Genomic DNA, 15,591 nt, shown 5'->3' on the forward strand with positions numbered 1-15,591 from the left:
CAGTTTATACAAAGCTGCAGTTATGCAGAGCACATGTAGCTTATCCACTCTAGGACAACTGACAACACAACTGTGGATGTCTGCCCTGTGACCCACGCCTGTGACATAAGAAGAGTTGCTGATTTTTCAGTTTGCTCACATACGTACTTGTTAGGACATTGTTAAAACTGGCTCCTAAAATACCAGACCAGAAACTGGACCTGTACCACTCTGTTCTTTGCCCTGCAGCTACAGTGTTCCTCCAAAATGCAAATCCGATGATGGCATATTTCTCTTTGAATGTTCGGCTAACTTTAGCATAAAATCCAGACTCCATAATTTGGATAACAAGGTCTTTGTTATCCAACCTTAGGTTACCTTTGTCTGCTAATCTTTTACATTTCCACTCTTATGCCATGCTGAGCCACTTACAGGTCTCTCACTTTTCAGTGTTCAGTGTTCTTTCTCTCTCCCTTACTACCTTTTGTCTCTCTGGTCACTAAATTTTTAGGTCTTGGCTTAGAAACCATTTCCCCTGGCACAGCCCACCTGGACTCTCAGAAGACCTCTTCATCTCACCTTCCTTTGTGCCTTGTGGTGTAGGATCACAGCTAGTTAGCAGAGCACATACAGTTATAGGCGACACGTATAACTTATTGGCAGCCTTAAATACTTAATATGCTTGCAGTAATTATGAAGGAGACCTTAGAGCTTATGCTAGCGGTGTATCTGTTTGATAATTAAGCTCTCATATGTGGAAAAGTTATACTATTGGGTTTTTTTTTTTCATTTTTTTCCATTTTAATTTTTTTGGAGAGGTTTTTGCTATAGGGTGTATACACTCGCCAGAAAGACAGAGAGAGACAGAGAGACAGAAAGCGAGAAATCACCACCTGGGGGCGGGGTGTGTGTGGCCACGCCACCATCCCTTCTCCTCCATTGCCCTCTCGGGATCTTGGGCACACACGCACACACAGCCAGCGTGAGTTTAAGCCATGGGGTCTGGTACTCGAACTGCACTCGACTGCATGGAAGTCCAGCGACATAGCCATTATGACAATTGCTGGTCCCAGTGTTTGTTTTGTTCTTTGTTTTTTTTTTTTTTTTTTTAAAGGATATAGAATCCATTTATTTGAAATGTTCACTTTCTCAGCGTAAGTGAAGTCAGATCAGCAGATCTGTAAACCTAATTAGCTACTTGCAGGAATTAGTGCTCACCCAAACAATTCTCATTGAATTCCCAGGAAGTCCTTTCTCCCAAATATTTGAAAGCCTGGAAAAGATCATTTAAATTATTAAATTTACGTTGTGACTTATGTAACAACCTCATGTGCATTTGATTAGTGTGAATTAGAGGCTACTGTCCTGTCCTGTGGATACGCTAAATCTAATTTTGAACTTAAAATGCGTGTCAAAGTTAAATACTGTTTAGAGATCACAATTACTATTATTACTAACTAGTTATTATTAAATATGTTGCGTGAGGATTACTCTGAAGTGCTACTTCTTTGTCACAAATGCTAAGGCAAAGATAGTGTGTCCCTTTCTTCTTTGTCCCCTTCCCCATGACACCCAAGTGCATGTGATGGTGCATTTAATATACTTACAGTGCTATTTCACTCTATAATTGTGCACTCAGTTGTTATGTTTCTCAATTCTGGATAGATACAGGAAATCTAAGCTGTTGTTAATGAGATTGTAATTCTGGGGCTCTTGATTGTTTGCTCTTGATTGTTTGATTTGATAACAGGACTTGTTGAGTTTATTTCTTAAAAATCTATATTCGGGCCCAGCAGATGGTATAATGGTTACACCACTGGATCCCTATGTAGTTGAGCACGGTTTGAGTCCCAGACCCGGCGGCTTAAAACTCACACTGGGTGCCTGTGCATGTTTGCCCAAAATCCTAAGAGAAGAATGGAGGAGAAGGGATTGCTACATGGCCATTCCTCCTAAGGGTGGAGGGCGATTGCTCACTTTCTGTCTCTCTGGCAAGCGCATGTGCCCTATAGCAAAAATCTCTCTCTCTCAGAAAAAAAAAAATTATATTCAGATATTTTTGATGGTCAATAGAAATGTGATCAAATTAAAGGTACTGTGTCTACTGTTGATTTTTGTGATTGATCTTGGCATATAAACCAAAGGAAAAAATAATATGCTTTAATTTCCTTTTTCTCCAGAAATGGGGGTTGGGGTAAATACCTACCTACTGTTATGCTTTAAAAATATTCTTAATGTTTAAATATAATTAAGAAACATCAGAAATGTCTTATTTCTTATGGATATGTTAAGAATCTTTTGTTTGTTTCTTGTAGACTTACTTTAAGCTTCAAGGTTTGCATCTTATTCGGTATTTTCATTTCCAATTCCTGTCAATATATTTGCCATGCAGAATGCAAATATTGATTAAATTATATGCATAGGCAATTCTCTATGTATCTCATGATCTATTTATGTTACTTTACATCTTGCCTCCCAGCGCTTTTATACATTACACTCAGTTAGCATGTAAGTTTTGGAAAGAAACTGAGACTGATTCTACAGGAAAAGAAATTATTTGAATCTAGTAATTTTTGGATAAGATTCAAATGATTGAATCTCAAGATGCAAATTATTGAATTAATTATTGAAAGTATTAGTGAACTCTTAAAATATGAATTCTGTGTTTTGAAATAGACACAGTTTTTCTTCATTTATCATATAGAACCTTTCAAGAAATAATTGATACAGTATTTGAAGGTAGGCAGCAGATTTTTTTAAATTGTATTTTTTAAACTCAGTTCTTCAGGTGCTGGGAATGTGGCCGATCGTGTTTTGGCTCAGCTCTTAACGGAAATGGATGGGATTGAGCAGCTTAAGGACGTGACAATTTTGGCAGCTACGAACCGCCCAGATAGGATAGACAAGGTAAGAAGGAGGTATTGTGGGTGTTGTAAAGTCAAGAACTGGATCGTTTGATATCTATCTTTTCTTTTTTGGTGAAATGACCTTCTAATCAGCTTTTACTTAGAGGATATATAAGGATGTGAAGCAAGTTCACTGTGCACAGGTTACCAAGCTGCCTGTGTGTGGTGAGACAGAATGTTCATGTACACAGTTACATGAAGCAGTTTTATTACTGGTGTATAGGCCACACGGGACAGCAGAAACTTAGGAGTCATTGCAAGCCCATCCTCCAAGGTTCAAGAAAGCTGTTGAGGGCTCGAGTGGAATCTTGACTGCAAATGCCCCACTTGCACAGCAGCTAAGGGACCCTGGAAAGCAACCTGTCCTGGTTTTGAACACTGGGCAGTTGGACATGCTAGGATAATGCATTAGAGGACATCCTGTTTTTTGGGGGAGGGGGGTGTGATTTGAACAGAATCTCGGTTTTTTTTGACCAGTCCCTATTTTTCTCTGAGTGTTACATTCCCCACATATCCCACAGTTACTCTTGAGAATTAAAAGTAAGGAAAGGGGGAGAACTGGGGAGGCCCAAGGCCACCCAGGAACTTATCCTGCAAAGGATCTTAAACTAAAGGAAATCAAGAGAGTGAAAAAAAGCTTTTATTACATTTTTTATTGTTTACAGTTCCATATTAATGAAACTATTAGGTCTTCAGTAAAGTCATAATGTATTTTTCTGTGTTTTCCTGTGCAAAAATGCATCATGACTTTCCCAACTACCAATAGTTTGTAGCTCTTCAATATTCCCTGTCGTGTATTGCATCAAACTTTCAGCGTATTTCTCTAGGGAATTGAAGGCTTGAGATATTATGTTTGTTCCATCTAATTTATTTTTCTTGATAATTTTCAACATTTTCACCAGTATTAGGTTAATTTCTAGTGATTGAGTACTAGGCAGACTCAAGTTAACAACTTGATAACTTTCTAGAACTCCTAGCATTATTTTCAAAACAATTAAAATGATGGATTTTATTTTCTTAAGAAGTTACTTAGGCTATGACATTAAGTTAGGACAGATAAAAAAGTTAATCCTTTCAAATTATTATTGCTATAATTTTTTCCCAGGTCATGGTTCAGTAAAGGAGTTTATTAATTTCAGTGCTTCATTATGGTTACTATATAATTTTTATAAAGATTTAAATCAAGAATAAACATTTCAGAGCATAAGCCTTTCTCATTATTTTGTGATTATTAGCATTTTTCCCTCATAAATGACCTTATGAACTACTTCCTCCTTGTATGTATAAATATATAGAAATACACACACACACACATACATTCAGTTTTAAAAAATATGATTTTAAAATAACCATCTCTTTTGAAGATGTGAAAGAAGCTTTTCTATGAGAAGAAAGCCTTGCTTCAGTTCAGTTAGGTATTTTGCTGTGTGTAAAGACCCTTTTGGTCAAATGCAGGTAAAAAGCCTGGGAACTTAACAAGTCATTGTCTTACTGATGCAGTATTTTATTAGAAGCTAGCTGAGTTCTGAGCGTTTATGTAGTAGGATCTGGCTCAGTGCTGAGGCATCTCTGCATTTTTTAACTGAAATTGAAAGAGCCTTTAAAGATTACCTATTCCAACTTCTCCTTTTAGAAATAAAAGTACAGAATCCAGAAAAATCTTCCTTCTTATAGTACAAATACATTGTATTTTTATGATATTTGTTTCCTGGTGACCCCATAGTTAATAAACTCTAAAATTTCTTAATTTTCTTTTCTCATCAAAGCCTAATCTAATAGTAGACTTTGGTTTCCTAATGATGAATGTCCTTAATGTTAGCTGTAGCTATCAAAGTAGGAGTTAGGGCTTATAATAAAGTTTTTTGTGTTTATTTCTAAATCAAACTGTATGACTTAGCCTGGTTACTACAGTATTAGCTTGTTCTTGCTGTGTAACAAATTACCACAAGTTTAGCAACTTCACACAACATTATTAGCTCACATTTCTCTGCATTAGAAGATAGGCCCAGCATGACTAGGTTATCTTTTCAGGATCTTAACTAAGGGCTAAAGTGTGTTGGCTGGACTGCATTCTCACTGGAAGCTTGTGTTCCTCTTCCAAGTCCATGTGATTGTAGTAGAATTCACTTTCTTGTTACTGTACAGGGGAGGATTGAATTTCCTTACTTGATATTAATTAAAAGCCACTTTCAGCTCCAGGAGACTACCCATGTACCTTGTTACTCACACACACACACATACACACACACCCCCCGCTTTCAAAGACAACAGTGGAAAGACTCTATCATAGTTTCTCCTACTGTACTTTACATTGCTTTTGCCAGGAAAAATTCAGTCCCTTTTAAAGGTTTACTTAATTATATTGGGCTTGTTGAGGAAATAATTTCTCCTTAAAGTCAGCTGATTGAGCACCCATTTGTAACATGCTACTCAAGCGATGCTAAATCTGTTGGGTTGTCAGAAAAGTCATGATGTGGACCAGCAGATGGCTTAATGGTTATGTCACTGGACTCCCACATGTTACCATGTGCAGTTCGATTCCCAGACCTGGTGCTTTAAAAAACTCACATCGGGCACATGTGCATGCATGCCCAAAATCCTGAGAGGAGGGGAAGGGATTGCGGAAATCACCCTAGGGGGTGATTTCTGGCTTTCTGTCTTTGTCTTTACAGCAAGCACATGTGCACTATAGCAGAAATCTCTCTTAGAAAAAAAAAAAGAGAGAAAAGTCATGATGCATTTTTGTATAGAAAAATGCGTCATGAGTTTTCCAATGACTTACTATATGGAATATATAGAAGATCATGGGTTCAATTTCCCACTTATGCCCATAATCCTCACTGGCTAAATAAGACTGTAGGAGGGGATTGTGGGGCGAGATCCTGTTGAAAGTACTTGCATCCTGCCACCCTTTACCACCATCTCATGACCAAAAACAAGGTCTAAAAATTAAAATAGAAAAGTATTAATAAATTTAAACTTTTTTTAAAAAAAGAATACTCTTTTTTTTTTGGAGAGTTTTTTTTTGCTATAGGGCGCGTGCGCTCACCAGACAGAGAGAGACAGAGAGATGGAAAGCGAGAAATCACTCCCCAGGGGGATGGCCACACCGCAATCCCTTCTCCTCCATTCTCCTCTCGGGATCTTGGGCACACACGCACACGCTCCTGGCGTGAGTTTAAGCCACCGGGTCCGGGACTCAAACCGTGGTCAACTATGTGGGAGTTCAGCGACATAGCCATTACGCTAACTGCTGGTCCCCCTCCCCCCAAAAAAAGAATACTCTTGTTTTCATGTTTCTTTATGTAATACTTTATAAATCCATTATTGAGTACAGTGGTATTGTTGATATATAATCTCTTTTGCTTACTCTTACCTCTGTAAGGCCTAAATGGAACCCTACTTTCTGGGTGTCATAGGAAGGTTAATCTATTCTAGTTCTTATCGACACCTGATACAGAAGCCTTTAAGAAATGTGTTAGATAAACAGAGTTTGAAAATTATTCTTGAACTACTCTAAGATTTGGGGACAAATAAGTCTTTTCAAGTTCATTTTAGAATAAGTTAGAATTCCCAAAGTAATGGTAGATGACATTCATTCTCTTTAGGATACTTGAATTTTATGGAGTAAATGAAATTTAGGGCAGAACTTGTTTTCATGGGTGGGAGAGTGAAGGGGTTGAAATGATTCTTCTACATTTCAAGTTTTTGGTTTTTTTTTTAGTTTTTATGTATTTCTTGCCTTTTAATAATAGTTGCCATTAAAAGGTATATTCTATGTTTCATTAACAGCAACTTGTAAGTGACAGTCTTTAGATACAGAGTATGAGAAATAAAAGTTTGGGGACTATTTTCCCAAACTTCCAGTAATTTTTTTTTTTTTTTAATTCTTTATAAAATGTCACCTTAGTTCTCAAATTTTAAAAACATCTATTTTTTTTCCCCTCAAAACAGTGTTTTAAGTGTCAGTGTTGTAGATTGTAACACCTCTTGACTAGTGCTAACATTTATGTGTGTGTGTATACATATACCTATGTCTATATGTTCATACATTTTTATATACAAACATCATATAGTTTGATTACTTTTTTTTTAGGTTTTTGCTCTAGAGTGTGCGTACTTGCCAGAGAGAGACAGACAGAATAGAGAGAGGAAAAGTGAGAAATCACCTCCTGGTGAATGGCCATAGCACAATCCCTTTTCCTCCATTCTCTTCTCAGGATTTTGAGCACGCTTGTACATATACTCGATTTGATTTTCGAGCCACTAAGTCCAAGACTCTAACCATACTTGGCCATGTGTCACTAAGGTGACATTTTATAAAGGATAAAAAAAAAAATGACTGGAAGTTTGGGAAAATAGTCCCCAAACTTTTATTTCTAGCACCTTAACAACTACGCTACTTGCCAGCCCAATTCTTGGGTTACTTTTTTTTTTTTTTTTTTTTTTTTTTTTTGTGTTACATCTCGATGCACTTGCCAGAAAGAGATGGAAACAATGTGGGTTTTTTTTTTTTTTTTTTTTTTTTTTTTTTTTTTTGCTGTAGGACTTGCGCACTTGCCATGGACACAGAGAGGCAGAAAACGAGAAGTCACCCCCCTTCTCCTGGGGGATGACCACATTGCAGTCCCTTCTCCTGAACTCAGGATTTTGGGCACACATGCATATACTCTCAGCCTGAGTTTAAAGCTGCTGGGTTCAGGATTCAAGCTGCATTTGGCCATGTGGGAGTCCAGTGCCTTAACCACCACGCCACCTGCTAGCCCCAATATTTGATTACTTTATTAAAGTTAGAGACCTTTGGCCTAGCCACAGTGGCTCATGGTAGTGCCACTGTGTGCGAGGCTGGAAGTTGGATGGGAGGCCTGAATTTGGTTCTTACTCCAGCTAAACCTACCAGGAACTCCATTATCCTAGCTATTAGAAGACTGAGGCATGAGGATTGCTACACAGCAGACCTTACCGAAAATACTTGTATCTGCTTCTCTCCTTTTCCCTTTCTTCCTTTCTCTCCTTCTCTTTCATAAAGCGAAGAACAAAAACCAGTAGAAACCAGTCGTTTTTTAACCACTAATTTTGGACAAGCACATTCAAAATATTGAAATGTTTGCTAATTTAGATATAATGACTTCTTTTCGTTAGGTTGGGTGTATCCTAAAGTCTTTAATTTCCTCTTTAAAAATTTGTAATTAACTTGGCAGTAGATGAAATAATAAAATCAGTACTTGTAGCAAAATAAAATTTGCAAATATTTTTAAAAAGGGGTTTATATGTGGTGTGTGAAATGGTTTCAGAGTCTTCAGATGATATGCTGTACTTTCAAGTATCAGTTTGGAGACTAGCAGTTAGCGTAATGTCTATGTCGCTGAACTCCCATGTAGTTGACTGTGGTTCAAGTCCTGGACCCAGTGGCTTAAACTCACGCCGGGCACGTGTGCATGTGTGCCCAAGGTCCCAAGAAGAGAATGGAGGAGAAGGGATTGCGGCGTTGCCCACCCGCTCTGGGTGGTGATTTCTCACTTTCTGTCTCTCTGTCTCTCTGGTGAGCGTATGCGCCCTATAACAAAAATCTCTCCCAAAGAAAAGTATCAGTTTGAATTTACTACCACTGAACCATGGCCGAAATGTGCTGCATATATTCTGTTGTTGTCCCAAAAGAAAGAAACAAAACAAAACAAAACAGCTTTTCAATATCCAGTGATGTTTGAAAAAAAATATTTTAATAGCTAGTCCATTTCTATTTTAAGTAGAGTTCAATATTCACATGGAACATTCATTTTTTTTCTAAACTGTATTTTGGTTATTCCTTTTCAGAAGATCTATACTATTTCAAAAGTCTATTTCCTTGTCAAGGTCTCTACAGTTTGTTAATTTAAACAGAATATATGGAAAATAAGAAAAGTATTTATTTTTCAAATTATTTTCTCTGAAGAACTATTCTAGAACACTATGTATTATTTAATAGTGCTATAAAAGTTTTCACACTTGTGTAATTATGACCTGATTTTCTAAATGTGCCATGACTGTCCTGGTGGGAAGAAAAATAATCTCAAAAGTCAACTTCCTGTTATTAAATTAATAGATACTGTTTTTACTGCCTTCATTATCTGCAGGAAACTAGTAGGAAGAAAACTAACAAAAGAAATAAATTACACATGTTAGTGCTGAGAAGTAGGAGTTTTGTTTTAAGGTGTTTACTAAGGACAAAAAAGAAACAGGACTGTTTTGGTGACAGTAAAATGGATATTTTATTGGCTGCTTTTAATTGAGGAATTGGTCTTTTAAATTAGCTAGCACATTTTATAGTACTGTTGCCTGTTATTCCAGTTTGCATATCATCATGACCCTAAGTGAGTCTGTTAGAATGGTGAAAATTCTTGTACTGTCAAAAGGGTTAAACTGATATCACATGTTGTTCATGTTTAGTGTCTTTTTTGGACAGTTTCAGTTTTCTGTAACCTGAAGAGTAAAGCTGAAGTTTTTTGAAGATTCTGGTGATTCAGCAAAGGAAGTGAGACACCAGATCAATTAATGCATTATTCTAGTTACTTCATTGTCACATGTCAAAATTAAAATTAGGCTAGGTGAAATAGTTACTTATGGTCTCTGGTAGCATCCTCAAGTCTTTATAGGCCTTTTATCCCCTCTGGCTTATAGATGAGTAAAGAGCAGTTACATCCCCAGGTAGCCATCTTGTGTAAGAATGAAGTTTGTGGAGCTAGCAGATAGTATAGTGGTTTCGTTGTTAAACTCTTACATGACTGACCATGGTTTGAGTCCTGGACCTGGTGGCTTGAAAATCACACTGGCCATGTGTCTGTACATGCCCAAGATCCCAGGAAGAGATTAGAGGAGAAAGGATTGGTGGCATGGCCATTCCCCTGGGGGGGGGGGTGATATCTCAGTTTCCCTTTCTCTCTGGGTGGGCGAGCACAGAGCACATATGCCTTACAGCTAAACCCTCCTTAAAAAACAAACAAACAAACAAACAAAAACCAAATAAACAGGGACCAGCAGTTAGCGTAATGGCTATGTCGCTGGACTCCCATGTAATCGACCGGGGTTTGCGTTCTGGACCTGGTGGCTTAAACTCATGCCGGGTGCATGTATGTGTGTGCCCAAGATCCCGAGAGGAGAAAGGAGGAGAAGGGATTGCGGCATGGCCATCCCCCATTAGGGATGATTTCTCGCTTTCTGTCTGTCTCTCACTGTCTGGCAAGTGCATGCACCCTATAGCAAAACCTCTACCCCCCAAAATGAACAAACAAACAAAAAACCCTACAGGATTGGATATGACAGAAGAGTAATGAGATTGTGTGATGTCAGGTACTCATAGTCTTTAGATTAATGATAATAACCTCCATACTATAGTCTGTTGTTGTTATTATTGACAGAGAGTATGTGTGCTTGCCAGAGAAAACAAGAGAAAGCATCCTCAGCACATGGTCACACTGTAATCTTTTTGCTTTTGTTGCCTGTGATTTTGGGGTTGTAGCCAAAAAAAAAAATTAACAGGTGTGAGGTGATATTTCATTTTAGTTTGGATTTGCATTTCCTTAATGATTAGTGATGTTGAGTACCTGTTGAGCATTTGTATATCTGTTGTTTTATTTATTTATTTTTTTCCTAAATACACCGTCTCAGTCTGTCTCTCTTTTTTTTTTAAGTTGCCAGGGTGTTGTATTCGAGAAAGGCAGGCAGAGGGGAGAGCAATTCCCAGTAGAGCATGGTCATGCCACTCTCCTCTTTCCTCCATTTCTCCATCTGATTGGGACTTTGTTCATGTACACACTGGTGTTTCTAAAGCTGCCACAAACCCCGTTAGGCCATTTAAGATCCAGTTCCCTATGTACTGTTGTGCTACAGAGCCAGGCCTGAATGCCTTCTTTTGAGGAATGTCTGTTTAGGTCCTTGCTTAAATAGGTTATTTATTTATTTATTTGTTGCTTTTGAGTTGTGTCAGTTTCTTATATATTTTGGATAGTAGACTTTTAGCAGATGTATGGTTTGCATATATTTTCTCCCATTCTGTAGGTTGTCTCTTTGTTCTGTTAATTGTTTATTTTGCTGTACATAGACTTTTAGCTTGACATAATCTCACTTGTCTATTTTTGCTTTCGTTGTCTGTACTTTTGGGGTCATATCCAAAGAATTATTGCCCAGACTAGTGTCATGAAACTTTTCCACATAATTTCATCTAGTAGTTTTACAGTTTCAAGTCTATATTCAAGTCTTTAATTTACTTTGAGCTGAATGAGCCCCAGGTTTAAATGAGCCATTGGGCTTGAATGAGCTACAAGGTTTGAATGAGCCACAAGGTTTTTCTCTTTCTGAAGAGACACTATATTATATATGAGTCAACAATATACAGTTTCCTTTTATCCATGGTTTCGCTTTCTGTGGTTTGCTGGTCAGCCACAGTCCAAATATATTAAACGGAAAATTCCAGAAGTAAAGCATTCATAAGTTTTAAGTTGCCATTCTGAGTAGTGTAATGAAATTTTGTGCCACCCTGCTTTGTCCTTCCTGGGAAATGAGTCATCCCTTTGCCCGGCATATGCATGCTGCCTATATTCTACCTGTTAGTCACTTAGCTGTTTGATTATCAGAATGAAAAAGCATAACACGTGTAAGATTCTGTATTATCTGCGGTTTCAGGCTTCCACTGAGTCCTTGGAACATATACTTTTCAAATAAGTAGAGACTTACTCTAATGCTGAACTAAAAGTAGTGATAGTAGAAAGGTGTATTAACTTCTGTTAAGAATGTCTCATCACGTCTTAAAAATTGTCTTAATGTTTATTTTTTTAATACATTTTCATGGTCTAAATAATTATTCTTTCTAACTGAATGACTCTTTAAAATCTACAAATCTGCAAGTTTTACTATATGACTCATGTAAGTATTTTTTCATGGCATCCAAATCTTAAAGTGGCTTCAGTTTTTTTGCCTTCTACATTTATGAGTTGAATGCTCTTTATTTGTTATCATTTGGACTTTTCAGCTTTTAGATACTTAAATTTTGACAAGTGAAGATTTTATATTTAGATATGTTTGGTAAATAATATTTAATGATGAAAACATATATGTAGAAGTATGTTTTATCTTCCATCAGAAAAAGAATATTTATGTAATGAAATATATGTTGCCCTCAGTACCCAAGGACTAGAAGAAATTTGTTTTTCAAAATTAGGAAGGACTTGAATGCTTCATAGTGCAGTTCTTTGATGCATCGGCCTCTCTTCTGAATTGTCTACCTGTCATTTCTCCATCCTTTGAGGGTAGTCAGGAATGTCATGGTACATTTTTGCATAGAAAAACATAGACAAATATGTCATGACTTTCCCAGTGACCTAATAGTATTTCATGAAATAGACCATTTCCTTTGTTAAAGAATATTCAGAAACTTTTTTTTTCTTTTGTGTGAAACTCTTTTTTTTTTTTTTTTTTCCTTCTGAACCAGCAGCTGTTTGTCTCCCTTAAGCTTCTGCATATCAGTCTGATTTTATTTCAGAATCTCTAAGGAACCTTTTTTAATCTCTCCTCTATATTTTTAAAAACTATCATGTGTCTTCTCTTTATTTCACTAACCAGTCTTTTCTTTTGTAGACTTGACATCTTGGATTATTTCCTATGACATTATTATTCTGTGTTCAGTTTTTTCTAAGCTGTTTATTTGTCCTTTTTTCTCTGAAAGTGACATCCACAAATAATTTTACCCTGGTAGGTTGTGGTCTGATTGGTACAGAGCTTATTGAGACTTGTACTGCTATTAATCAGAATACTAAACTTCTGCCAGTGCCTTCTAGGATTGTGTGAGCTTACTTGCCAGCTGCATGCAGTGGACTGGTAATGAACTTTAAAAACATTAAGAATGAAAAATAAAAAGCCCAGGTCTTTCCTCAGAGTCTATTAAGTAATAGCTTCCATGCCTTGGGCTTGTGCAGTTTTTTTTATTTAAATTTCAGAAGTTGAGCCATAGTACAATCAGATATAGAGGTCTTCCTCCCAAATCAGTTCCTTTTAAGTTTCTCCTCTTTCTCCGTGATTCCCAGATAGTCTTGTCCTTAAGTCCAAGTGATTTCTCAACAGTTTCCATGGCAGTAGCTGTAAGGGCTTCAGGCCTTAGGAATAGAAGAATTAATTCTTACTAAATTCATCATATTAGATTTGATCAGTCTCTCAAACTCGTTATGTATGGGATCTTGTTCTCTACGTGTCTCTTTACTCATTGATGGCAGAGGTACTATATATCATAACTATAAGAATTTATGTAGCTTCCTGACTTTAAGAAAAATTTGATGTATCTAAACAGGTTACTTCATTTACATGAGCTCCACGAAACATTTAATTTGCCTAATGATAATTAGGGGGTGTTCTGAAGAGTTACCAAAGAGCACCTGGAAGAGAAAGTAGGATGAGTAAGATATTTATGGAAGACAACAGTTGAAAGTAAAATTCTTATAACTTAACTAAAAATACCATCTAAGTAAGGAAATACTTTGTTCTCTTTGACAGAAACAGACAAGAGTGAACAAATTTACATTCATTGACATTTAGATATATTTCATAACTTTAAGGCTTTATTATATGTAGTGTTAAAGCAAAGAGTTCAGCATTAATCAGAATGGAAACTTGTAGCTATTTGAAACCTATATTTTTTTAGCTGAAATCCTGAAATATGTAGCTCATTTCTTAATTATGTACCCTTAATTTTTAGCTGTACTTTCATGAATTTGTGATATTAGATTTACTGTCTTATACTGTATTGTATGAGGAGTTGTGTGATATTCTTCTTTGCTTATAGTGTTTGGTCACAGTCCTTCTTAAACCTTAATATTTCTTGGTGAGCGTTTGGAGCATGCACAACATGAAGAGAGGCTTTTGCATAATGCAAGCAACGTAGCTGGGGAAATGAGTTGAGAGGAAACTAAGACTGACATTTCTGACAGAGGACAAAGATGATAGGGACCAGAATTGCAATGCAGAATGTGTTAGGAAGGCATGAAATCAACTGTGTGAAATAAGCAGTGGAAGAATTAAGGCCACAGACAGACAGAGATCTCAGTATCTAATTCTAGCTCTGTTCCTAACAAACTATTCTTTGAAGTTATTCTCTCTAGGTCTGTTTCTCTACTTGTGAACTAGTGAAATACACTATCAGTAGATAATCTCTGATACCTCATTCAAGTTTTACAGTTTTCCTTTTTGTAACACAGAGACAGTAGTAAAGATTCCAAATGCTACATGAAAGGATGTTATTTATTTACTAAACAAGTCTGAAGATTTTGTTTTGTTTTTTCCTTTTAGGTAGGACTTTTCTAAACTTTGTAGTTATTAAAAAAGTTCCTTTCTTCCACCAGATCATAAACCAAGCAAATACTATCCAGGTGTGCAAAAGTGACTTTTCTTTCTAACCTGTGATTTTCGGAAAAAGGGAAAAAAGTCATAAGTCAGCCTTAAGGCAGTTGTTGTGAAATAAAAATCTTGGTTGACAGTTGAAGAACACTTAAACTTTTGCATTTGAAATTTATTACTCTTTGAAAAAGAGAAACTTGTTGAGCTGCATATTTTCTTCTTTCACAGATGTTTGATCAGCCTATAGTGGCTTTGATTCTGTGGAATATGCTTTTAACTATTTGTAAAAACTGTGATGAATATAAAATTAACCCTGAGTTCAAAATACCTAACTATATGGTTATTTAAAATTGAGTCACTTAATAATTTGAGAAAGCTTTTCACTGTTGGTGCTCCTAGACTCTCACATTCAGTAACTAATGTTCTGTAGCCAAGAACCAGATCAGATCGGAAGCCATCTAGTGAATGTCTTAGAGTCATTTGGCAAATTTTGGCAAAATAAAAATTTGGCAAATTTTTATAGTAAAAAATTAATTACGAAGTACTGTTTTTGTTTCTCACATTCAATATGTTTAGTGTATGTATCTGATTGTGGAAGGAGGTGTGAAAAAGTATTGGGGCATGTCACAAAAGAAACCTCAGTTCCTGTCTTTATAATATGTATAATCTAATTAGAAATGCATGTGAATTTTGGTGCATCGTAATGATAAAACATGAACAAAATAAACTCTGCATTACATTTTTGACATGTGCATCAGAGTACATTTGGAAAAATGGATTTTGGATCTCATACTCTGGCTGGTCTGTGTCATTTGTATCCTTCTGTTTGACAATGAATTTGGCATTGCAGTTCCTCTTTTTAAACACAAGATGGTGATGCTCACCTGAAATGTTTCCTGACTACAGCCTCTACTGCTTTCAGAGACTCTCCTCCCCTTCCATCAGAAGGAAAAACAGATTAAGAAAATGAGTGGAATCGATTTTGCTTTCAAAAGTAATAGTTGAAATTTGTGTGTATGTGTGTGTGTGTGTGTGTGTGTGTGTGTGTGTCCCCTAGTATAATTATTTGAACAAATAATGACTACAAGTTAAGTACAGGTTTTTGTGAGTTGGTGATTGGGGACCCTGGAGCACTGGGAAAGGGAAAGTTGAACAATAGAGAGCTAGCAGTCATCAAGCACAAACTTGGCACCAGGCTCCAGGCTCCAGGCTCCAGGCTCCAGGCACCAAGCACTGTGCTAGGTGATACTTGGATGGAGAGCTCATTGGTTCTCATTAAATAAAGACAATTTATATGAGTAATTTTATACATTCTAGTGTGTTCCTTGGTTGAATCAGTTGTGTAAAT

General features: G+C 36.6%; 1 protein-coding gene across 1 annotated transcript in view; it reads left to right on the forward strand.

The window, feature by feature from the left end:
• The window catches only part of AFG2A (AAA ATPase AFG2A), a 295,494-nt gene that overhangs the window by 105,348 nt on the left and 174,555 nt on the right, over nucleotides 1–15,591 (forward strand). Inside the window, exon 14 of the mRNA XM_027773681.1 lies at nucleotides 2,760–2,886. Coding sequence (XP_027629482.1) covers nucleotides 2,760–2,886 — 127 coding nt within the window. The remainder of the gene's footprint in view (nucleotides 1–2,759; nucleotides 2,887–15,591) is intronic.

The sequence above is a fragment of the Tupaia chinensis genome, unplaced genomic scaffold (genome assembly GCF_000334495.1).
Source record: "Tupaia chinensis unplaced genomic scaffold, TupChi_1.0 Scaffold000362_1, whole genome shotgun sequence".
In the NCBI taxonomy this organism is placed as follows: Eukaryota; Metazoa; Chordata; class Mammalia; order Scandentia; family Tupaiidae; genus Tupaia; species Tupaia belangeri.